Consider the following 25,785-nt stretch of genomic DNA (forward strand, 5'->3'; position numbering starts at 1 on the left):
AAGTCTGCAAATCTTGAAGTCTTTTTTGATCAAAATTCTCTTTAGATCTTCAAGTGAATCGAATGGTATCCTCATGTTTTAATACTATTAGATGTTTAAGGAAAATGTTTCATTATATTCCATTAATGGGATGGAAAACAGAAGTTCTTGTCATTAATTCTGTAATGTCCTGTATATGAATGTCAATCATTTTTCTTTGAGAAAACTGCAAACTGTCCAAAATGCAACAGCTTGCCTCATCTTGGATATTCCCAAATGAATATGTGATGTTACATCCGGTCTTCACACTGCGATACCTTTGCAACGCAGGCATTACAACGCAAGTCGTTACAATGACTTGTGCTGGAGGGCGCTGGACGTAGGAATAGTATGATTTACTATTCCAACTCCAGCCTATGTTACAGTAGGGAAGGTGTTGGAATAGTAAATCATACTATTCCTTAGCTTAGAGCGCCATCCAGTGCAAGTCATTGTAATGACTTGCATTGTTATGCCCGTGTTGTAAAGATATTGCGGTGTGAAGACCGCGATGTAACCGAGGTTTACCTTCCCAAATACCCATCACTCTCGGCGAGCTTGCTAAGCTACATTGGCTTCAGTAAGGAAGTGAATCATTTTTAAGTCTCTTTGTATCGCTTATAAAACCCTGCATAGTACCGATTCTGGGTTTATTAGAACACATTTTCAATAGTACTCACTGACAAGGCCACTTCTCTCAGCTAAACACAGTCTTTTGTTGGTTCTGAAGTTTTCGGCAGTCTAGATGTGTTGGTAGATCTTTTTCAGTAGGCACAACTAAATTGTGGAACACTCTTCCCTGCTATTTACCAGAGATGGGGAACCATTTGGATTTCAGAAAGGGTCTCAAAAACTGGTGTTTTTGCTTCTTAGGGATATAAGGTCCATTTGGATTGGCTGCTCTTGATCTTCCCAGGTTTGGCTGTTTCTAGTGTGTACATCTCCTTGACACCTCTTGGTATATACGCGCTTTATAAGGTTGATCTCATTTAAAAAAGAAAGGTAGTGCAACTAAGATTCCATAAACTTTGTAGTTTCTGAAAAAGTGGTTTCAAAATGCATCAAAAATAAAAAGTGAAGAAATATAAAAGGAAAATGTGAGGTAATTCATCTTTCCTACCAAGCCATCCATAGCATTTAAGATGTTGAAAGTTTGACAACAATAGTTAATGTGACCCAACCTAATAAGATTCGCTAATGCATAACACTCATCAAGAGGTAGAAGAACCACATGTGGAAACAAGGGCAAGGACTGCACCTCTGCTCCTACGGGTCTCAATATAGTTGAATGTTCATGCCTGCTTCCGCAGATTTACACTCAGAGAAATCTCATGTCTAGAAAAGTCAGGGACTGATTATGTGGGCTGATTGGGCTCTAAGAGGTTGTCAAAGACCGAGAGGAGATTCAGGCAAGTTTTAAATAGATTATTCCTTCTATGCTTTATTCCTTCCCAACTCGGGATGGATACATTAAGGAACATGATAATTCAGTAGTTAAACCTGTGTGTCTCTTGCAACCAGTCCAGGCGTGGAACCCTACAAGAGCTTGGTAACTGATACCGATGAAAGGAAGCACCCCTTTAGTCAAGTTTATGACGGAGCACGTTGTGGGCCTCTTAAGGTTCACTAAAGGTAGAGCGCCAGTGGACAACTTGATAAACGGCCCTGGTAAGCCCTCAAAGCAAATGTGCATCCATCTTTCATTTTCTGACCGTTTTTAAGTATCTAAGAACGAATTGCTTGAATCCTCTATTGATCTGTTCTGGGTAGCATAAGCCCAGCATTTGTCAATTTATTGTTGTAGCCTATAAACTTTTAAGAGTAGCAATAATGCTGAGAGAAGAGATATTAAAATGAAGTTAGACGTTTGACCCAGGTATGACTTTGGTGCTTTTAGTGCATGGGAAAAAAGGAGGGGATGGCAAAAATGGAAAAGGGACAGAGCACAAGAATAAATGAAGAATGTTGAATTACAGTGAGGCAATGTGGTTAGAACATATTAATGATAGTTTATATACATGTCAAGAATAGCTGTACAGTGTACATTTTTGTGCATGTATACGCAAGCCCTATGCCTAATTGGAGATCTGTGTGTCCCTTATTTTTTTATTTTAGTTTTTTTTTTGTTGCAGTGTTATACAGCACAAACTTGGCCTGTGGCCATATGAGCCCTTCACATGAGCACAAGTTTAACTACAATTTCTTTTTAGGTACAGGGAGATTACGTGACTTTCTCAAAATCACAGGATGGTGACCCAAGAACGGTACTCGACCTAGTTCCACAGGCTGAAGGATGGCAGCTCTTGGCCTTAGGCCACATTTCATAAAAACACAGAGTTTAAGAATTTGTGGCAAAGCAGAGTATGGACCTTGCACATCGCACCTTCCCAAAAATGGGGGTTAAGCATAGACAACTATTCTATCTTCAACGCAAATTAGGTGCAGTGATTACATACCCACAATTTGCGATACAACAGAGTCAGTGGGCCCACAGTTACCAAAAGAATGGATGAAAATGCAATAATTCCGCCTATTTACTCCTCCTGAGATAAGCAAACTCGAACATTTGCTTAATTGGCTCATGTACTTTGCACCACATTTGATCTGGTGCAAATTCTGCGGTGACAAAATTGCTACTCAGAGCAATTGGGCTTGAGTTATAATTTTGATTGGTGCAAATAGTTGGTTGTTACCGAACATGGGTTTGAGCATGGAATGTACCTGAGTCCCTCTGTCTAAATTTGTCCACCCTACACACCTGCGTGACCAGGGTCTCCAGTACAGCACTTGGTCTTGCTTCCTTTTTGTGTTATAGAAGACATTTCCACTTAGCGTGGCATTAAAGTGGAAGCCAATGACGTTGTAAAAATGGAAAAAGCAGCAAGGGAAACATCTCTATTGGAATGAGGAACTTCATGAAACATGTCTGTTGCAATTAAAGTGCAGTTCTGCTTTGGTATTTCTCCTTGTTGCCTCACAGTGTTTCTTAAATATTTACCGTGAGACACGTTTCTTTTGTTTTACAGTCCCAGTGCCAGGAATACACCCGTTTCTTATTGACTTCGTGCTGTGCGGAAGCTTACCCTCACAGCTGGAAGCCCTAAATGTTGAAGATCTTGGGACAAGAGGCTCACTTCTTCATCCAACTTCTGGAAAGCCTCGTTAGATGACATCCATTTTGTAGTCAGAAGTTTCTGAAACAGTGGCTGGAAAATTAGAAGCGTGCCGAATTAGAACCTGGAAAACAATACGCATATGCAGTCTACTCACAGTGACATGCAGGTACATCATTAAATGCAAAATGAGAGACTAGCAGCTCTTATTTGCTTGAGAAAGACCATGGGACTCATTCCTCACTTCGTCAACACATATTTTTCACTGCCACTATGACATCTCTTTTTTCCCCACCATCGGGCCATTTTGTTTCGTTGGTAAGCATACTACAGCTTGGTGATGGGAGTCGAAACTTCAGTTTTGATGATAAAGGGAAACATTTATTTAAAACAATTGTTGAATTTTTAACTCATTCAGTGACCGTCCATCATTGTTAAGGCCCTTTACAACGTTTACAACAGAACTACGATTTCCAAACAAACAAAGACTCATTTTAACAACCTATGGAGGTCGGAAGGCTGATCTGACCAATTGGAATTCAAATATGGAGGTTCTCCACACTTTGTCTTCCAGTTTTGTCTAATCCACTGAGCCATATTACGAGCCATATCAGTAGAGAATACCACAACACAGAAGGTTACTTTCATCTGTGGTAGACACATGGGTGTGATAAGGAGGCCAGTGATTCAAATCCAGGCTCAGGCTTTTAAGTATATTAAATGAGAGATACATGTCAATTAATAATGGCTGTCTACACCTACCCCACAACATTAATGACTTTAATATTGATTTCCTTAAACAAGAAAGACTTTAAACAGCAAGGCCTTTCATCACTACTCAGACATGTATGGTGTCACACCTCTAATATTCTCATCTAATAAGTTAAAAGCAACATTGCCCTCTACCTACCCACATATTTCTCTTTTTGGGGATTATCCCATCTAGAGTACATCCTTCTACATTTATATACCTAATCTTCCACATGTGCCTCTGTGAAGCAATCTTCACGTCCCCCTCCCGTTCAAGCATCCCATTCCCTCCACCTGCACAATAAACAGATCTACGCACCTATCTCTCTTCTCTGGTTCTAACATCACCTCACCTCACCTGCAGTGCCTCTCCCTCATCCTCAGCCACCCCATCCCTTTTCACCATAGACATGGGACTCTATGCCGGTGCAGAGTATATGGCGACCTGAAGGTGAAATCGCCAATACCGAATCTAGAAATGACAGCTCAACAGCATCAACGCATTTTACATTCCTTGTAACTGACATTGATGTTATTGATTCAATTTCGCGGAACCCACGGCACTTGAAATCAAATTTTAGTGGCCCACTGCCAACATGGTTAATGTAACGCTGGGAAACTGTAACATTGTGATAATACTTTGTGCTTCTAATAATTTAGCAACAGACACACAATCCACGCCCACTCACCTGTTACAAAGAAATAACTTCAGAAGGCAATTGTAATACCCTATTACAGTTGAGTTGTGATGTCCCAATGCCTGCTGACAAAGCCAGCAGCCAAGGTGAAAGGTAGGACAGGTAACGGAGCATAGTGTAAGCAGCTGTTTAAAAAACGAAAATGAAACAATGCTTTTCTCTCCAGCTGTACAGGGACAAGTAGAAGGTAGGGTGCTTATTTACAAGGAGGTTGTGCCGTCGTTGCGCCATTTTTTTTTACGCAGCAGTGGCGCTTCCTTTGCTCCATATTTACAAGGGGATGCATCTAGGCAGATGCACTACTTTTCATCGGCCTGCATCGGTTTTTACCTTCGTCATGTCGGCTGTGTCGCGTTAGAGTTAATATATGCAAGGTATGTGTTCCCACGTTAAAAAAAACTAATTTGCATTAAACTGATTTTAATATCTTATTTGAACACACCTTCAAAAGGTGATGGTGTGATCATGTAGTATAAGGAATAAAGAACGTTCCTGCCATACATGATAAGGATATTGCAAGTCCCCTCAAAGTTCCATCACCTATTAAAGGAACTCGGCTTGCAGCCTTGTTCCTCTGTATGGTTGGAACTTCTCAGTGACTTGCAATATCCTTATAGTGTAGAACCACCAGGAGTTCTTATAACCTGCTACTGAAACCACAACGATTTTCCAAGAAGAAAACTTATAACCGCACCTTCTCAGGAATGGCCCCTAGGATTTGGAATGCTTTGCCCCCAAACACAAAAGACAGAACCCTAACACAGCACTCTTCAAAAAAGAAGTGAAATCGATTTTCTTGGCCAAATTCACTTGAACTATTGGATGCAGTCATGTTAATATTTATTATGCTGTAATAGTCAACACTGTCGGACTAATATCTCTATTAGTATTTTGTATGTATATATCTATTCCCTATATTTCCTATATTTGTTGTAAAGCACTCTGATACCCGCAAGGGTCTTGTTCGTGCTTTATAAAACCTTCAAAATAAATAAATAAATGGCAGGAGGTACCTTTTTTCCTATTTAAAGCGCAATGTACACCACCCAGTGGGATCTTGGTGCTAAAATTAAAATCTCTGGCAGCATATCATTACCTGAGCCAAAAACGTTGACCAGTGCCTTAGTTAGTTAAAGAGGAAAGTTGCAATGCCTTTCCTGAAGGAAAAGTGATTTTGGTATCGTTTTAGGGGATTATTCTACAGCTTGGGGCTAGGTGTTGAAAAGACTTACCTTCACAGCAAAATGTGCTAATTCTGAAAACCTGCTAGAGAAAGTGACAAGAGGAACTTAAAAATCTTTGTGGGCTGTAGGCCTCCAGATGGTGAACTGCACCAGATAGGAATTAGTTGGGAAAGATTTAGTGCTAACGAACAGCCAGTGCAATCTCCTTCTTGCAGCTGATACCCGGTCATATTTCTTTAGTTTACAACCACTCTCATTGCATAGCTCTGAATGTGCTAGAGTCCAGAAACTTGCACTAATGGCAGTCTTAGGTATAAGGAATTACAGTTGTCCAACCTGGACATAGTACAGACAGAAACTACAGACCCATGGGTTTCTTTCAGGAGAAATGTAGAATTGTCCTAAGCAACTTCAGGCCAAAACTGAAAATACAGTGCTCGAAGGCCAGGTTTTCATCAAAAACTACTCCCAGTAATTCAACCTTTGTTTTGGGGGGTTGGAGATTACCCATTAACCCCTTGAGTGCCCATGATGAGATGGTCTCGTCATGGGCCGCGGTTGCGCTGTGCCCATGATGAGACTATCTCGTCATGAACCCCGCCCGCTAATTCAACGCCCGGCACAGGGCGGGGAAAGGGCGGGGCACACAAGGGGTTAAAGCAGCTCAAGAGGAGTTGGTGCAGCAAAGCTTCTCTCACCCCAAAAATAGGAGCTTTGACTTATAAGTGTTACACTTTTAAATAGCTGTGACCCATTAAATCCTGGACAGCCCCACCAGAATCTTATACTTTGGGTTCTGATGTCAGTGCGTGATGGCTTAGCCTGATCATGATCTGTGTGTCGTCAGCATACAAGTAGGCTCAACAAGCAAATTAGTGGCAATATGCATCAACAATGGGACATAAATATTAAGTACACCTGGAAGAGCAAGGAGCCCTGGGGCACGCCACAGGGTGCATGGTAGCCAAGCTTAACAAATGAGAAATATCAGTCAAATACGGCCTAAACCAGTTCTGTACTTTCTCCATGAAGCCTTCCTTTTCTGAGTCACATGGTGAGCCACGGTAAGATCTAAGAGCGTCACTTCCACTGCACACTTTTCATCTAGGCTAGTTCTGATGAAGTCTGTCACAGTAACTAGAGCAGTTTCTGTGACTCTACTAGGGAGAAAATCTATTGTAAAGCTGTCCAAAAATTTACCATATTCCATTACACTCAGAGTTGTTTGATCAGCAACTTTTTAAAGAAATTAGAAAATTAGGAGAACTTGATTGCAAGATGGCACAAGCTAGTGATTTAGTTGTTTAACTCTATGGAAAAACACCTTGACTTAGTTGTGCAATATTTACCTACCAAATAAGTAGTAGTCTAAGTGCTGCTGATTCCAGGTGGAGGCTTTGAACTCTAGTTCTGAAGCAAAAACTAAGGCCGGTGTATGAATATTTGTTGGGTGTTGGGTAAAAGGTCTTCATGCACAATGGAGAGGAACTAGTATGGCTGACTCTGCCTTCAAATGTACATTTGATGCCTGATATATTTTAGGTACTGCTTGCTTCTTGTGATTAGGGGTGGCAAGAACGAACGGAGTTTCACTCCACAAAATCCCGCAGTTACATAAAAAGTCTGCGAGCTTCCGCGAAGTTCTGCAAGCAGGTAGAATCAGCATGTCGCTCTGATTGTTAGCGCTGAGAGCTTGTTCTGCGTTGAAAAATCAGCGTGAACAACACCACAAAGCAAGCCAGATTGCGCTGCTTCTTTGCTGCCACTCAAGTACATTCTCTACTCGAGCGGCAGCATTCTCACTGTGAACAGTCGTGACTCCCCGCAATCGCCCGTGTTTAGAAAATCTCGTTGGGTGCCCTCCTAGCGCCTGAAAAAACTCCACTTTACAGGCGTAATCAGAGCGTAACTAGGCCAGTACGACTATGGGGTGTGAGCTTCAGATTTTCCGACAATCACGCTGGCATATCATGTCAATCATTGTATGGGAAGCAGTGCACAAGGGGGGAATATGGGCCAGTGTAAAGGTAATGGAGTGCAGATTGTGAGAGGTGCTTAAAACACAGTATTTTATAAAATAACCATGTATTAAGACCTTCAAAACAGACAAGAACGTGTGTGTATGTGTTTTTGTCTGAGTGAGTGTTTAAAAATCTCAGGTGAAATCGAACAAACATCTCACTACAGCAGCTGAAAGCTCCTGCAACCAACTATTTATTGAATATTAAATTTATTGGGGGGTCTAACACCCCAAATCCCCTCCCTGAAGCAACACCCCTGAGCATAATGTGGAGTGGGCAAACCTCTTCAAACTCTGCCAGCAGAGCAGAATTGATTGCCCACCCCTACTTGTGATGTGCTTTAATAAAACATGAATGCCATTTAAAAAAATAGGATCAGTTAATAAAAAATCCTTTGCTTACGGCAGGGGGTACTTGGTGTACAATAGCTGCCAACATCTGCTCCTGGGTGCTTCTGCAGATTGGCTTCCAGTGCCATCCCATAGCTGCACAGCCAGGCAGATGAAACTCACTGATCCTAGAAAGGACAGGCCTGCGAGCCACACTTTGTGAACAGGTGCTCATACAAAGTAAAGTTGTTTGCTGCCAACTGGATGGTACATCAAATAGGCCTCAGTGGCTTGATCAGCTGGGTGGAGCTAAACAGGCAAACTGTGATCTCAATGAAATGGGCATCCTTTTGACTTTAAGAATAGGGGAAGTGCGGTAAAGCCCACAAACATTCCCTTCCTTCTTTTGCAGATCTTATGTCATCTTTCTTGTCTGGTAAACATTTGAATTTCTAAATCATGCTGCAAACACAGTGCTCCAGTGTTTGAGCTTTCTGTCTTGAGAACAAAACGCTATTGACACTTGTGTGCCAGCGTGGCATGCTCCACCGTATTGGAACCGGTTTTATGTGTATGCTGAATAAAAGTGTTTTTCTCGAGCATATCCTACATCAGACTTCTACTAAAAAATCGAGTTTATAATAGTGACCCAAAAGAATACTGAATCCACAATATTGACTACCGCTATATCGATTACCTCCATATTGTCAATGAAAGTACATATGCATGCACATGCATTAATATATATTTATTAGTGAATTACCTACATATACTTATCTTTCCGATATATAGTAGCAGTTGATATTTTGCAATCAACATTCATGTAAATAGATAATATTTCTCTTGATATTTTGGCATATAATCCTCATATCCTCCCTCTCTACCAGGAATGCCTCATATCCCTGACCTGTGAGGATAAAGGCTTGAACACCTTAAAAATGCCTAAGGCGGGGTTAACCTAATTCCACCACAAGTATGCTTGTGTAAGGAAAACATAACACATTTCAAACAGAGCCACTATGCCCTTAAATTATACATCAGAAAAACATCACATGGAATTACGAGCCTAATTAAAATGTCTATGTGTAAAATGTCCACATAGTTTATTACTACTACCATGTAAGGATGAAATAAAATGGTTTTATGCGGATCATACACCGGTAAATGGGCTCATGCCTAGTATATGTACACTTAGAAAAGACCAGAAATGTTTTGTAAATTCAGTCTTAAAATAATGCGGATATGTTGTATCCCGTGGCGGGGCCTGCGCTTACCGACCATTGACGATGGAGGCTACAAATGTAACAAAGTGCGGCATTCGAATGAAACAATTTGGACTCTACCAAAGAGCACAAAGCCAGAATGATACACTCAGCTACATTGCGTCCAAGCACCAGTTTAGTCAGTTCTCCTCACCAAATACGACTGATTTGAAGTCACCATATTTCTAGATGAGCCCATCCTTATTTGATTTATCATATAAAATATGAATCTTCTGCACCTCTTCTCCTTTATGGATTCTGCTGAATGTTTCCTTTGCCAATGAGGGATTCTCTTTCCAGATCAACATTGTTTTTATATTTCCTCTGCTAGAGAAGTGGTTTAGGACATCACTGACTCACCAAGAAAAAACAATTTGAAAACAATGTGGTTTGTCATATCGAGGACCATATTGAGCAACATGATTTTTTTGTGGTTCTATCAATCAAGACCCAGATTTACTAACGCTTTGCACCAGGTTTGTGTTATTTTTGAAACACAAACCTATGCAAAGCCTTGTAGTGGTATTTTTATTTCCAATGCATGTCTGGATTTGCTTTGGAAGTTGCCTTAAATAGTGATATGCACTACTTTGCATCAAGGAGTGTTTCATGGGTGGTAGATTGGGGTAACCATGCAGCCACCAATCGGTTTTAATACAAAACCCTCGACATGGACTTGTATCAAACGTTACGCCTCTTTGAGGCACGCATAACGGAGAAAAAGTGTTTTAAATCTATGCCTGTTTGCTGTATTGTGCAGCACACATACAAAGTGGGAAAGTAGTAAAGCACAATTTTTGATTTGGAAGCATCCCATCCAGCTACAAAACATGCTTTAAAGAATGCACACACCCTTGCGCTATGGTGCATTATGGTGCAATGGTGTGTGTGTTGGTGCTTGGCAGTCAAAGCGTGCCAATGCTGGGGCAGAGAAAACCAGCATCATATCTTAGTAGATATTGGACTGTTTTTCACTCTCCTTTTGAGGCAATGCACCACAGCAACTTTGGTCGCAGCACTGCATTGAGTGAGATGCTTGTAAGATTTCCCCCTTGTTTTCACCCCTCAAAGGTACTGATGGATGATCTCTTCTTAGATGCAGATCACTGTGGTGTTTGCCCGCTCATACGCTTGCTTTCTCATAAGCTTTTGATGAGGGAAGTGCAAAGTTGTTTTTTTTGCAGACTTTGCAGGCTTCCATAGAAATGTTGCAACAAAGGTCTTTGATTTGCAATTTGCATGTGAAAATCATGATCTTAGTGACATTTTCCTTCAGACATATTTTTAGTTGCTAACAATATGATTCTAAATAAAATATACATCAAAGAAAGCAGCTCATTTTATGCTGATGCAGAATAATCCATGAAAGATGAACTTGCACATAAAAAATGTGCTTACATTTTCAAATTTGCTAGTCAGTTACAGTGAATATTTTTGGTCTATATTGTGATAATTATTTCAAGATGAAGAAAGAACATTTGCTTTAGCATAGGTAATCCGTGAAAATATACAAACTTTGTATAGGATGAAAGTCGGAACATAAGCACACTTCAGGTCAGATGCACAAAGCCTTTTTGTGGTCACAAACACACAGATTTGGAGTTTGCAAACACAAAAATGCCTTTTGCAATGTACTAAGCCCATGTTAGGAGTCAGTAACTTTCTTGCGACTCTTAAAATGGGATTCGAGATAGATAAGGAATCGCTATTTGGAAGGGGCGTGCTGTAAGAGTCTCATGTCAAATGTATCAATGGTTTTTGACCAAACAAGTAGTCGTAAACCTTTGAAAAGTTGCTGACCGACAAGTTGGGGTGGTAACCTATTCGTAAAAGTGAAAGGGTCTCCTTGGGAATTCCTCCCCTTTGTGAATGTAAAAGAAATTGTTGGGGAGTCGGAAACTCTCGCACAAACAAAGAAAAAAATGAACATTCTTTTTAAAACGCAGCCCCATTTCCTTTAAGGGAAATGGGCTGCTTTGAATAAAAAGACTACTTTGATGAAAGGCAGTCACAGACATGGTGGTCTGCTGACACCAGCAGCCCAACATAACTGTGATTGCCTTCGATCAGAGTGGGTCACGATTTGCAACCTACCTCATGATTATTAATGAGGAAGGTCAGATTGCAACCCTCGTCGAATCTGAATTTTGTGAACTCACCTATTTGTACATAGGTCGGTTCAGAAAAATTATTTACTATTTGCAATTTGCTCTGAGACTACTTGGTAGTGGCTTAAAGAGCTTTACAAAAAAACAAATAAAGAAATATGGGGCATATCAACAACAACCGGCGATAATTATCTCTAAGCGCACTTAGCGCTAGGATAATTATCGCCGGCTAGCGTGATTTTTTATCGCTGAGATAGCGTGCTATTAGCAACGCTTATCTCAATAGCGATAAAAATCCTCACGCTAACAGGCTAACGTGAGATTATCGCTGGAAACCCAGCGAAAATCTCACGTTACCTTGTTGATAGGGACAGGCAAACTTAGCCATGATATCCTCCTTCCATAGGATATCATGGCTAAGTCTGAAAATACCAGACGTAAAAAAGCAGCGTTAACCGCGGTTAGCTCTGCTTTTTTTGTCTCTAACAGGGTTAGCGACATTCTTAGCGACATTTCTCCTATTATTTTACTCTGGAACGCCCCCTTTGCATCTCATTAGAGATGCAAGGGGAAGCGTAGAGTAAAAGGGTGCTAACATGCAAATTTGCATGTTAGCACCCTGTTGTTGATAGGGCGCTAGTTTTATCTCTACTTTTTTGGCTTTTAAAGCCAAAAAAGCAGAGATAAAGCCATTGTTGATATGCCCCTATATAAGCTATTTGTCCGTATGATTGCCCATTTTGTCTTTGTTCCAAGTTGCTTATTGTCTGGATTCTTCTTTATGTATGTATCCGTCGTCAAATTGACGATTTTGTGGTTGAAATTTCTTTTTATTTTTTTTTAGGTTTTGTAACCAACCATTTTCATAGGAGTGTGGAGGGCACATGCAGTGAAAAGACATTCATAACTATTGTTCAAGCATCAATTCCTATATAGCAACGCCAAAACAGTTGGCATATTTTGTAAAAGCATCACAAAAAGGATACACAGGGGATCTTTCCAAAGGATGGAAAATGATTGAGAGATAAAAAAGGTTCTTCTCAAGGAAAAATAATATCTAATGTATGCCCTTTCTCATGTATTGGTCAAACTACCATCTTAGCCCTCAAGCTGAAATGGATTCCGAAATCCTTTCCTTTTCAGGTAGTGGGAAATTCGTGATGCGAATTTGCAGAAAGGTGGCAATTGTAGTTTGCCCCTATTTCCTTTCTAGGTCTAAGAGCAGCACTGAGTAGGGGTAGGGAAACTTCAGCAGTCGGGCAGTCAAAACCATGCAGTCTTAAGTCCTGCCCACCTTCAGCAACATCAGGCTGCAGGGAATGGTTGCCTGGCAATTCTAAACGTCACCTCTAGGGAAGTCCTTGGTAACAGCGGGGTTTAGGCGTTCCCCAACTACATGGCATAATGTTATACTTTGCTTGACTCAATCGTTTTCCACCATAAAAAAGCTTCTAGGCCACTTTCAAAATAGTTTCACTCTGCAATGTCTTAGCCATCCTATTCAGCCACAATGCAACCTCTTTTGAAAACTACCTATCATAAATCCTAAAACTCTTCACTGTACCAAGACTCCCATCATTCACATCTCTCAATGACATCATAGGCATAGCAAAGGGGGAGGGGTGGTCTGCCCTGGCCGTGAAAAGTTTTGGGGGTACGGCCTCCCCCCTGCTCTTACTTGCGGCCATCAGGCGACAAGTGCAGGAAACGTCAGGACTATATACTGGAGACTGTTCTGCTGTACAGCAAGCGAGATCTTGATAGTGAAGTACTGAGCAGCAGGAGGCAGATATTTTGGGGTCCCCAATAACTATGGAGGAGCTTGAGGAAGCCATTAATAGTTTAGCCAATGGTAAAGCGGGGGGGGGGGGGTGATGAATTGCCTTTAGAGGTAAGCAAAACTTTTTTCAGGAATTAAAAACAGATATTTTAGTCACTCTCCAAAAAGCGCAGTTAGGGGGTACTCCAATCTCATGGGATGAGGCAAGTATAGTCGCTTACAAAAAAAAAGGACAGGCCACCAGATGTCGTCTGTTGCGGCAAAGAGGGCGGTTTCCGTACTGTGGCTTTTTCTGAAGCCGGATTGGGAGGAGTCGAAGATGTTGTGCTCTTCGATGAATGTGGCGAGTTGGCTGTTGATGGTTTTCTCAATGACTTTCGCTGGGAGCAGGGAGATGGGTAGTTTTTGAGGTCGGTGGGGTCCGCTGAGGGTTTCTTCAGGAGGGGGTTGATCTCAGCGTGTTTCCAGTTGTCAGGGAATGAGGCATTTGCCAGGGAGCGGTTGATGGTGTGGCAGAGCATGGGTGCCATGGTGTCGGTGGCTCTGTTGAAAATGTGATGGGGGCAGGGGTCCGTGGGGGCCCCGGACTGGATTTTCTTCATCGTCTTCAGTGTGTTTTCAGAGGTGAGGGCTGTCCAGTTGTTGATCACTGGCTTCAGGGTGTCGGGGGTGGTTGGTGAGGGTTCAAGTGTGTTGGTGTAACGCCCTGAACGTCTCAGGATCGTTTAACAGACACGACAATGAGGACGCAACCACTTGTGAAGGGTTAGTTCTTTTAATGAAGGCAAATAAAATACAAAGAACAAACAAAAGTTATAGTCACTGGAATCCTCCAGGCTAAGTACGTTACCAGCCCACAGCACGGATGGTCCTAACCGTCCTCTGCATATACGCCGATCCCGGCGTATGCCAACAGAGGGCAGAAATGAAATGGCCGACAATGCCAATCGGTAGGCTGTGAGGGGCACGAAGAGTGTTGGGGAGAATCGAGGAGTCAGGGAAACACCCAGCCGGGGTCTCTACCTGAAGGGAGCAGCCGCTCAACCTCTTCCTCAGACTGCACCGGGACGCGGAGTCACCTCCTGGTGATGCGTCACCGATACCCCAATCACAAGCAAGAAGACTGAACCGAGAGCAGCCGCTCGATCGATCCTGTGGACTTCCGAGTCTGTAACGCGGCAAACACCTCCTGGTGTGCGTTACAGCTGGCAATCCCTGTGTCTCTGGTCGGGCTGGGAGTTACGACTCCAACCAGCAAAAGCGCCACTGCGCTTGGACTCAGCTGAGTCAAAAAGCGAAGCTCAATGGTTGACCGGTAGAGCTTCCGGGTCCTTCACAGGTGACGATGGGGCAAGACACGGCCCAGGGAGTAACGACTCGACCTACCTCCGTTCTTGCCTTACTGGAGCACCACTCCGGAACACTGCTCTTCACGAAGCAGGTACGTCTGTGTAAACACAATATCCGACAGCCTTGTACCTCCCGGTTCCTCCCTTTATAGGGCGTGTTTTCCTTGAGTTATGTAACAGCTCTCCTGTTTACATAAGGGCGTGTTTCCCTTGAGTTATGTAACAGCTCTCCTGTTTACATAAGGGCGTGTTTCCCTTGAGTTATGTAACAGCTCTCCTGTTTACATAAGGGCGTGTTTCCCTTGTATGACAGGAATTCTTGACAGTTGGTTGTCTTCGTCGAAGTTGTCGTAGATGCTCTTGATTTTGTGGTGGAAAAGGGTGCTGAGTTTGTAGCAGAGATCTTGTGAGGGAGGGATGTCGGTGGACTCGCTGGTGGGTTGGGCGAACTCCTTGATGATGTTGAAGAGTTCTTTCCTGTTGTGTGCATGAGTGGAGATTCTGTCTTCAATCGCTATTTTCCTCGTTTATCTGATGAGTTGGTGGTGGGCGTCGGTGGCGGCTCTGAATTTGTTGTGGGCTTCTGTGGATTTGGTGTTCCTCCAGGCCTTTTTGAGGCGGCGGCAAGTGCGTCTGAACTCTCGAAGGTCGGTGGTGAACCATCTAGCTTTCTTGGCATGGGTGTTGTTGTTTTTGTTGAGGGGGTTATGGTGTTGGCGCTGTCGGTGATCCATCTGTGCATGGTTCAGACTGCGGTGTTGGCGTCGTCGTTTTCCGTGGTGGTTGGGGTGGAGTTGCTGAGTGATGAGGTTAGCTGGTCGTCGGTGATTCTGGTCCAGTTTCTTCGTGGGAGCAGGTGCTGGTGTCTGTGGATGGTGGGTGTTCTGGAGGTGAAGTGGGCGCATCGATGGTCAGTCCATGGGAGTTCGGTGGCGTGGCTGAAGGTGATGGAGTTTCCTGTTGTGAAGAGGGGTTCGAGGGTGTGTCCTGCTGAGTGCATGGGTTCGGTCATGATCTGGCGGAGTCCAATGTTGTGGAGGATGTCCAGGAGGGATGTAGTGCTGGGGGCTCTTATCGACCTATATCATTGTTAAACTGCGATGGTAAGGTTAATGCCAAAATGTTGGTGTCCCAGCTCGCCAGAGTCATCTCTCCATTAGTGTCAATACGGCAACATGGGTTTATACCCAAAAGGAGAACAGTCAACCACATTAACAGGGTAATAACCCTGTTGGATGCAGCCCATGCTCAAGGTAATAAATTCGGTCTGATACCGTTAGATGCCGAAAAGGCGTTTGATCAGGTGGTGTGGGACTTCTTATGGGTGGTTTTACGATGGTTGGGCTTTGGCCCAGGCTTCGTTAAAGCTATTCAGATCCTAAATCGGACCCCTACTGCTAAAATCTGCACGATGGGCTTAGAGTCTGAACCGGTGAGCATTACTAGAGGTACAAGACAGGGATGTCCATGCTCCCCACTGTTGTTTGCATTATATATTAATCCTTTTTTAACCAAGCTAGAGCAGAGCCCTAGGATCGACTCTGTCATCTGTAGGCAAGAACAATGTCATGTATTTGCATACGCGGACGACATAGCGGCTGTAACTCCCAACCTTACTACAGCTAGGCCTGAGCTTTTTAATCTTTAGGATGTCTTTGTTTGTTATGTTTTTCTGTCTCTTTTTCTTTTGTGTTTGGTGTTATGTTTCTGGTTTTTACTGAGCTGCCTCGATAAAGCGCCGGGACACTCTACGGAGTAGCCGTGCGCTATAGAAATAAAAGTTTAACATAACATAACATAACATAGAGCAGCTTGCACACAGGTTTGGCTCGGTATCGGGTTATAAACTTAATGTGTCCAAAATCCTGATTCTGAGTATAAATCAAGATTGCAGTGATGACCCTAGGGTGATGAACGAGGTGACATATCTGGGTATTAGAATAAGGACTTGTTTAAAGGAACTGGTGGAGGTTAATTGGGGCTCTATTGTAACAACAGTGAAACCACAATTAGACCGATGTGAATGTTTGCACTTGTCGTTGGTGGGAAGGTGTAATGTTCTTAAAATGATTATTCTACCTAAGGTTTTATATTATTTTAGAACAGTCGCATTAGAACTCACCGAGGCCAGCTGCAAAACCTTTAATCAATCTGTGCTAGATAGTTATGGGACCAAGGGGAACCCCGGAGAACTATGCCTTTTATGACACTATCTTGGGAGAAAGGGGGTTGGGCTGTCCCGGACTTTACACTGTATTATTAAGCCTGTATCCTTCAAAATATGCGGATCTTAGTGACCGGAGAGGAAGTCAGCAATATTGCTGAAGCTCCATCCATCTATCAGATGCTCTTGGGTGCTGATGGCAGGAACTGTTTATTTAAGATGGTTGAATTTAGTTACTGTAAAAAAAAAACTAGGTTCTAGGTTTAAATTGCTGCTTTTAAAGTGTGAAAGGCTATACGGAGATGTTTTCAAATTGAGGGGGTCTCGTATTATACTCCCACATCTGCTTCGATCTTACTGCCGGCTGTTTTTTGGGATAGGACTGTTAATAGATGGAGAAGTAAAGGGATTTTACAAGTAGGCGATTTTTATACCAATGGGAGCTTGGCATCTTACGCTATTCTAGCTGATAAATACCATTTGCCTAAGATGGAATTTTTTAAGTTTTTACAAATCCAGGGTTATCTCTGTAAAAGACAGCGGATGATAGAGCTGAATCTGCTTATTGAGGCTATTAGAAGCAAAGCTTGTATTGGTGTTTTATGCAATCTCCTGCTTGACACACAAAGGGATGATATAGATGCCCAAAATCTTAAGTGGGATAATAGGTTGGGGTGTCAGGGCCTCCGAGGGGAACAATCTATTGATTTCGCAGAGAGGATTTTAATGTCTGCTAATATGCAGGTGCAACATTATAAAGCAGTGTTTAATTTGTGCCATACTTATGCTATAATGCTTAAATGGGGCGGGGTTAACGATGGGATTTTTTTTCGCTGTGGAGCAGAGGTGGCAGATATTGTGCATATCTTTTATTCATGTAGGCACTTGATTAACCTTTTGGGGTATATTGAGAATTTCCTTCTTGAGATAACCAGGGCAGTTATATCACTTTGCCTACAATGCTGCTAGGGGTCAGAAATGCCGCAACGGTGGGGCACCCGGCACACAAGTTTCGTTATTTGATCTTTTTAGTCACAGCTATGGCTAGGCTTTGTATAGCCTCTATGTGGTTGCAGAAGGAAGCTCCTACTTTTGAGCTGTGGAGAGATAGATCTTAGCTATCTTTAATCTTGAATATAGTTTATATTCTCTTAAAGGATCAGGTAGGCGGAAGCTGGGTATGCAGATATGGAGACCTATGATTGAACATATTAAAGATTGAATAATCATTTTTAGAACTATGTGTGATATATCTATCTAAATTCAAGTAATATTTTTCTGTTTTTGTCCTTTGGATGTATTATTTGTCTTTTTCTTACCCTTGATCAGCTTTTAGATATATTCTTCTAATGAATTGCGAATTGTATTTTTCTGCCATGCATTGAATAAAAAAAAGGCACAAGGCCAAGTTACGCCACTGAATGACATACTAAATAACTCAACCACCTGAGGTATCTTAACATATTTTTTAAAATAGTCTGAAACCTCCTACTTGTAAAACACATAACATGGCCAACAATCAACTCATCACTCCATTAGCCTGAACTAGAAAAATCATAGAAAATGAGACAGTATTCCAACTAAAAGAACATCTGAATAACAAACATCCTCGCTACCACTATCAACTTCACTGCAGCACAGACACTGTTACTCAGGGCTCTAATTGAGCTAGGGCCTGCCAGGGCTGGGCCCTGGGAAAGGAAAAAAAAACCTTTAAAATAGGGCCCTTTCGGGCCCTGTATTTTCTGTTTCTGCGTACCTCTAAGCAAGCAAGAAGAAAAATCAACTGATGTGCACATCAAAAGTCAAATGTGGTTGTATGTCCTGCAAGTGTGCATGGTGAAAGAGCTGGGCTTTGGGTAGAAGGAAGGGGCTCAGGGGAGAAGGCACTGACCTGCAGGGAAGTGAGGATGCCAAAGTTAATGGAAGGCCACTTTGTGATCTTTTACCTGTCACATTGCTACCAGAGGAAGAAGAAAGCTGATGATTTGTTGATTACTATGACATCATGTTGCTCCAGTCAAGCCTGGTTTAATCCCTTGTGGTCTGACTCTTCTGTACTTGCCGTCATTCACACCATGGTCAAAGTGGGAAATTGAGTTTGTCAAACTAAGAGCCCCAAGGTAAAAAATAGGCACTAGTGACACTGTGGCAGCGAATTCAGGACGTTCTAAGGGCATAGGTAACAATTAGCGCAGTTGTTGAAGCATGAGGGCCAATAAATCTAAGTGGTCCAAAGCATCCCAATAATAGATATATTTTAACTACCTAACCGGGGGGGGGAGGGGCAGGATCATCTTCGTATTCCAAGGGATGCCCCTACAGACAGCACCCCTTCTATATGATGAGGGGGAGCCCAGAACTGCTATCCATAGACAGAACCCTCTCTATATTGCAAGAAGTGACCCCAGCACTGCTCCCCCACATCTGGACCCTCTCTGTACTGGAAGTGGTGACCACTGCCCTGCTCCTCTCAGGCAGGATCATCTCTATATAGGAAACGGTGCCCCCTACACTGCTCCGTGCATACACAACCCCTTCTGTACTGGAAGGAATGACCCTGCAATGGCCCCCTTAGGTAGATCCTACTCAATTCTGCATAGGGAGACACCTGTTTAGCTCTTCTTGGGGAGGACCACTTCTATACTCAAAGGGGTGAGGGCATATCATAGTGGCAGAGGTGCACTAGAGGAAAGCAGTCTCACATAGGGGTGGACAGAACTCGCAGAGGTTTACTCTGCAGAATTCTGCAGAGTTACATAAAAACTCAGTGAGATTCTGTGGAGTTCCTCCCACCCCTAAGCCAGCCACCTGAGTTTGAATTCAGAGCAGTTAAACCCAAGCACGGAGCATCATTGGTCTGTATAGTGCTGCAATGTCACAGAGCAGCACTGTCCCCTTGCGGCACCAGGGGGAACCACACCAATGCCTCCGGTGCCCGGGGCATCACTGACCCCTGAAGTGCCAAGGACCGGTCAGGGCTGATATCGCGACTGCCCATCTCTTTATGAGACAAACCTAGAGGCAAAGGCATCTGTTCTGCTTTAATCTACATAAACAATGGCCTCTTCTTGGAAGTCACCCCCTGTCACTGGCTTTTATACTGAGAGCGAAAGCTGGCATTCAGTATTTCTTTAAAATGCCAAAGACAGAGACATGATCATAATCTCTTCCCCGCTGCCCACCCCGTATCTTTGGCAGGACGTTGCTAAATGCTAATTTTCATAGTTATTATTTTTCCACCTCATTCGCCAATATTTTTGTATTTGCCATCGCTTTCCTTACAACATTAAATGATTTTCTTGCTTTTTCCGCGGGTGTTTATTTATTCCCTTTCGCAAAACATTAAGGCCGTGATCATTCACATTAATGAGTAATACGTTTCTGCTGATTCTCAAAACCCTCATCTGGGGTAGTAAGCGCTACAAGGCTGCTGCCAATAATTTGTGCACTATTGTTATCACAGAAAGATCTCACTGAACAAACAGCTGATAACTGTTACAAATACGTCTGTGCCATGTGGTGCCCGTGGGAGTGCCCGGAGCATGGGGCAGTTAGCAACTGTTGTAAAACGTCAAATGATTGTGAAAAGGACAAATAACGCATGTATTTACACTGTCTCCGCCCCCTGGTTGTGCTTTTCCATTAGTAGTCCACTGCAGGGTTGCCCAATGGTTAATTGATAGCTATTGACAAATGATAATGGTTTCCAGAAATTATACAAACACAGTGCAATGATCTGTTAATTAGAAAGTTGCTTCATGTAAGTGGTTATACTCTGAATTAAAAACGCAGGGAAAATAGTTGATGATAATTTTGTTTCTTTCACAAAAAGTAAATTCCTAGACATGTGATCTAGACTGAAATACAGACTGCTTACAAAATGCCAGTGCCACTTAAAGACTGCTGGGCCGGGACAGAGGCAGTCACATGTCAGGTCAGTCCTTCTGAATGGGTTGGAGCAGTCAGCCATATCAGGCCAGATACGCAGCACAGTTATTTACGTGTCTGCCCAGTGATTCTGAAATCACTGATGGGCTGGGACAGAGTCATTCACAAGTCAGGGTAGTACCCTAGAAAGGCTGGTGGGTTGCACTTGCAAGGCAGACAGGGAGGAAAGACATCCTAGGAATTTGTTTTCGTACCAGCTGCTAACTTAGATCAGGTCCGGAATTCACCCCTAAAAAAAGTGTTTTCTTATTTGTTTTTATATGTCATGTTAAAGTGACTTGTAAAGCGCATGGCTACCTTGTCAGGTTTCCCAGCGCTGTGCTCCTCACCTAACACGAGTGCTCAATCTGTTAAATTGTATTGTACAGATGAACAGCCAGGTCTTAAATTATGCCGAACATCATGCTATGCAAATGGAAACAGCCACGTCTTCAGTTTCTTCCGAAACACTGCGAGCGAATTGCAGGCTCTCAGTGAAAGTGGCAGACCATTCCACAATTTATGGCCAAGATATACAAAAGACCGACCACCATGTCGGGACTTCCTGATACTGGGAAACAGGGCCAGGTCTAGATGGCTTGACACAGGGTGCGGTTGGAAGCCTATTCGAACACCAAAGATCCTAAGTACATAGGCCTTGTATTAGCAAGAAATGTATGCATATAGCATGAGGTCATTATTGGACCCGCTGCTCAACACGCATCTAGTGCAAGGTACAAAGCAAACTGGCTGTAGGAGTATGCCTAGATGGACGAAGAAGCATATGGGCTGCCACATTTTGAACAATTTGAAGCCATTTGAGCACAAGTTTAGCCACACCCAGATATTGAATTTTGTTTATAATCCATTCTGAATATCACCAAAGTCTGAACCACTGTTAGTTGGGCCACAGCCGGTAGACATGTCCACATTTTCTTCAGCCACTTAAAGATACCAAAGCATGTGGCCGCTACTTTATTTATCTGGAGACTCATGCATAGTTTATCATCATTCCATACTCCCAGATTGTTGACCTCCTGCATTGAAGAGGGAGTTGAGCCCAGAGAGGACCTCTGTTTTGACCCCATTAAGTTTCAGTGAATTGATGTTCATTCAAGCCTAAACTTGGCCAAGCAGGTGCTCAGAGCTTCTGCATTTCAGTTGTCCTTAGTAGATAAGGACATCACAATTTGTGTGTCATCGGCTTATGAAAAAAGAGCCCACCCATGGGAGTCCACAATGTTAGCAAGAGGCCTGACATATAAATTGAACCGGAGAGGACTCATGGTAGAGTCCTGATCCACCCCGGAGGGTAACAGATGGGATTTCGACCTGTATAGATGTGAATGCACCTGAAAGGGGCAATTATACAGGAAAGATCTAAGCAAAGCCAGGGCTGTACCCTGCACTCCCATTTATTCTGTGTGACACAGCAAAGTGAAATGATTCACAGTGTCAAATGTGGCACTGAGATCTCATAGCATCAGTGCCGCTGAGTTGCCAGAATCTAATTGGCCACGCAGATATTCCATGACACCAAGGAGAGCGGATTCAAAGCTGTAACCCACCCTGAAACCTGAATGCAATAGATGCAAGATCCCATTCTGCTCCACATAGGATTTAAGTTACCGATTACCATGCCTTTTTAGCACCCTAGCTAAGGTAGGCAAAAGGGAAATTGGCATGTACTTTGACCATAAAAGAGGGTCAGCATTGGGCTTTTTTAGTACACACATAACTAAAGCCCACTTTCATGCTAAAGGCACCCTGCCTTCTGCTAGGGAAACATTCAAAAGCTGGGTGAAATGCACCATAGTAAACATGACCAACTCACTCAATATAGAAGATGTAGTGTCATGGTATGCATAGGGCGCGGGCACTAGGACCCAGGATGGAGGAACCTGGGATGGAGGAGCGGAAGTGAAGAAACGGAAAGGGAGGGGGCAGACAGGAACTGAATGCGGAGGAGAGAGGTCGTGTAAAAGAGATTAACGCAAATCATAATCATTACTGTGTGTCCTAGTCGTCTGTGGCAATCAAGGGACACGACATCTGGCGACGAGGGTGGCCCCTGCCTCCTGCTCGCACCACTGCTCCACGGTGGAGTGCAGTCGGGTATTCACCCATGTAATTAGTGACTCTCCATTTGCCTCTACGACACGGCCTCGGGAGCCTACCCTGGGCGCGCCCTCCTGCTGCCAGGACGACTCTTTCCGTGCATCTTGTGACGTCGGGAGCCTACCCCGGTCACACACTGCTGCCTGGTACAGTGCGTTCGTTTGCACCATACTGCACCCACCCTGACGGGCATGTGTGTCAGCCTGCATGCACCTGTCTCCCCTGACTACCGGAGTCCTGGATTGCTGTACCGTACTATCAGGAGCCCACCCTGAGCGCATGTGTGTCCGCTTGCATACACCTGTCTCCTGCCTACTGGATTGCCCTACCGTGCTATCAGGAGCGCGTGTTTGTTAGCCTGTCTGCACCTGCTTACTGCTCCTGCTCGCCGGATCCCTGGTTTGGCCCTACTCCACGGTGCTGCTTCTCCCGCTTCCTGTGCAGGGTACATCTTTGAATCACTGGCTGCATGTTCTGCTGTGACCCTGGCCTCCAGTTAGCCCCGCCCAGCAGTCATCTTGAAGTCAGGCAGGCAGGCCCGTCAAATCGGCTGCCAGGCACTGTGAGCAGCCATTTTGGAGTCAGGCAGTGTGTTGTCTACCATTTCTGGGACTGCATATCAAGAATACGTTCAGGTGAGATCACTGCCAAGAATTGCACTGCCACCTTATCTGCTGAGTCACTTGCTCCCTGCTTCTTTCACGCACCCTGGGTTTGCCACGAAGAATACAACCTTCACGCTGGGTCAGTTTCTTTGCTTTTATGAGGACGTCTTCACCTCACGCCCATCGTTGCCTGGTTGGCCTCAACCATGTCTCTCACATTGACTACCGGCCATCCCAGTCTCCCACCTCTTCGTCCCAAGTGGTTGGAAATACCCTTGATATGTTAGGAGTTCCTTTCTAGCATCCACTGGAACCGTTACCTCTCATACCTGGAGGAGGTATGGGTCTTCGCTGGCAGGAGTGGCTGGAAGACTTTGAGGACTTTATGAAAGGCTCACAAGTATCAGATCCTGGTCAACAACTAATCGCTTTGCGCAATCTTGTTGGGAAAGAAGTTGGCCAGATAATCAAAGAGCTTCCAGCTGCTTTTGCATCTTCTTACCCAGATGTGCGTGAAGCACTCAACAGAAAATGTCTTCACAAACTTAACATTGACAACGAACGTTACACTTTCAACCTCGCTTCCCAAGAAAATGATGGATTAATGGGAGAATTCATATCGCGCTGAAAACGGCTGGCACGCTACTGTGCGTTTGACTCCTTTACGACTGAAGATGCTCTTCGCTTATGCATAATTGTAGGGTGTCAATCTGAATCCCTACGCAGACGCCTTCTAAAGAAGAGCTACTCCTTGGGTGAAACTGAGGAAATGACAAGAGTCCACGATCAAGCAGAGGAACATGCAAAATGAATGGAAGCTAGTAAAGGTGACAAACAGGGACAAGCTTTCCAAATCCAGTCTCGTCACACGCTCTTCTACAGGTCGAAAACCGTCCAAGTCCAAGGAATTTCCTCAATGACCAAGTCGTCGTTGGAGTCCAGACCGGGCTGACAAGGGTCGGGAGCAACAGCACAAATGTTATCGCTGTGGTTAAGATTTTCCTCACACTGAGCTATGTCCTGCACTAGGTCAGAAGTGACGGCGATGTGGAAAAGAAAACCACTTTGAAAAAGTATGCAGGGCAACTCGCAGGGACACTCACAGGCCACCTAAACACTACAGCTCTCACAATCAAGCCAAAGTGGTACAAGATTACAGAGATACGTCTTCCAGCTCGTCACATTCGAGTCTCTATTCTCATGTCTCTCGCAGATCGTGACGTTCAGAATCTCGAGAATCAAGGTCCCTCACACCGGTATCACAAGATAGTTAGGAGCATGTCTGCATGGTCGCAGACCCGGATAGGCTAAGGAAATACTCCAGACTACACCTCCAAATGGGTGAACACTCAGACCTCCCTCACATACAAAGACAGGTCTGTTTCAGCTCGCATTCACGTCTTCGAGGGGCCTGAATCTGACTGCCTTCTTAGTTTGCCCACATCGGAATGACTTCACCTGGTGGACATACTGTATCAAGTGGATGATGAACCTGACATAGTTCATAAATTTCCGAAATTGTTCACAGGACTCAGAAAAATGACTAATTTTCAAGTTCATTTACATATCAATGAACGGGTGACACCGATAGCTCAACACCACAGGAAACTACCATTTCATCTTCAACAGTCGGTGGGAGAAGAGCTGCAGGATCTTCTGAAGGCAGACATCATTGAAAGAACTTCTGGATCCACCCCCTGGGTCTCCCCAGCAGTCATAGTGCCAAAGAAGGGATCAGAAGGCAAAATCCGACTATGTGTTGACATGAGAGCGCCCAATACTGCCATTGAAAGGCAAAGACACCCTGGACCCCATATCAGTGACACGATCACGACTCTGAACGGTGCACAAATATTTTCCAAATTGGATCTTAACAAGGGCAATCACCAGCTCGAGTTACATGAAAGGTCACAATATATCACCACATTTTCGACCCACCAAAGTCTCTTCAGGTACAAACGACTCAGTTTTGTGGTCACTTCTGCTGCTGAGATCTTCCAGGAGGCAATCAGAAGAGTTATCCATCACATCCCCAACACTCTTTACTATAGTGACGACATGCTCGTGTTTGGAACAACTGTACAGGGACACAACAAAGCACTGGATCGTGCATGTCATGCATTATTAGAAACAAATCTGACTCTCAACAAAGATAAATGTGAGTTTCACAAATCCACCTTAAAGTTTTATGGACACATCTTCTCAGGCACAGGAATGAGACCAGATCCTGAAAAAATTGCAGCACTGAACGACACCCCTCGCCCTCGAGATGCTGGAGATGTGCGGTCATATCTAGGAATGGCCAGATACTGTGCACGATATATCAAAGATTATGCCACCATCAGCTATCCTCTGC

General features: G+C 43.7%; 1 protein-coding gene across 5 annotated transcripts in view; it reads right to left on the bottom strand.

The window, feature by feature from the left end:
• The window catches only part of EXOC3L4 (exocyst complex component 3 like 4), a 486,275-nt gene that overhangs the window by 73,464 nt on the left and 387,026 nt on the right, over positions 1-25,785 (bottom strand). For 4 of the 5 annotated variants that reach the window (XM_085626317.1, XM_085626315.1, XM_085626314.1 and 1 more), the window contains one exon: positions 3,102-3,224. The exons of the other annotated variant lie outside the window; for it this stretch is intronic. In XM_085626317.1, coding sequence (XP_085482443.1) covers positions 3,102-3,224 — 123 coding nt within the window. The remainder of the gene's footprint in view (positions 1-3,101; positions 3,225-25,785) is intronic. 5 annotated transcript variants of the gene reach the window in all.

The sequence above is a fragment of the Triturus cristatus genome, chromosome 9, assembly GCF_964204655.1.
Source record: "Triturus cristatus chromosome 9, aTriCri1.1, whole genome shotgun sequence".
Classification (NCBI taxonomy): Eukaryota; Metazoa; Chordata; class Amphibia; order Caudata; family Salamandridae; genus Triturus; species Triturus cristatus.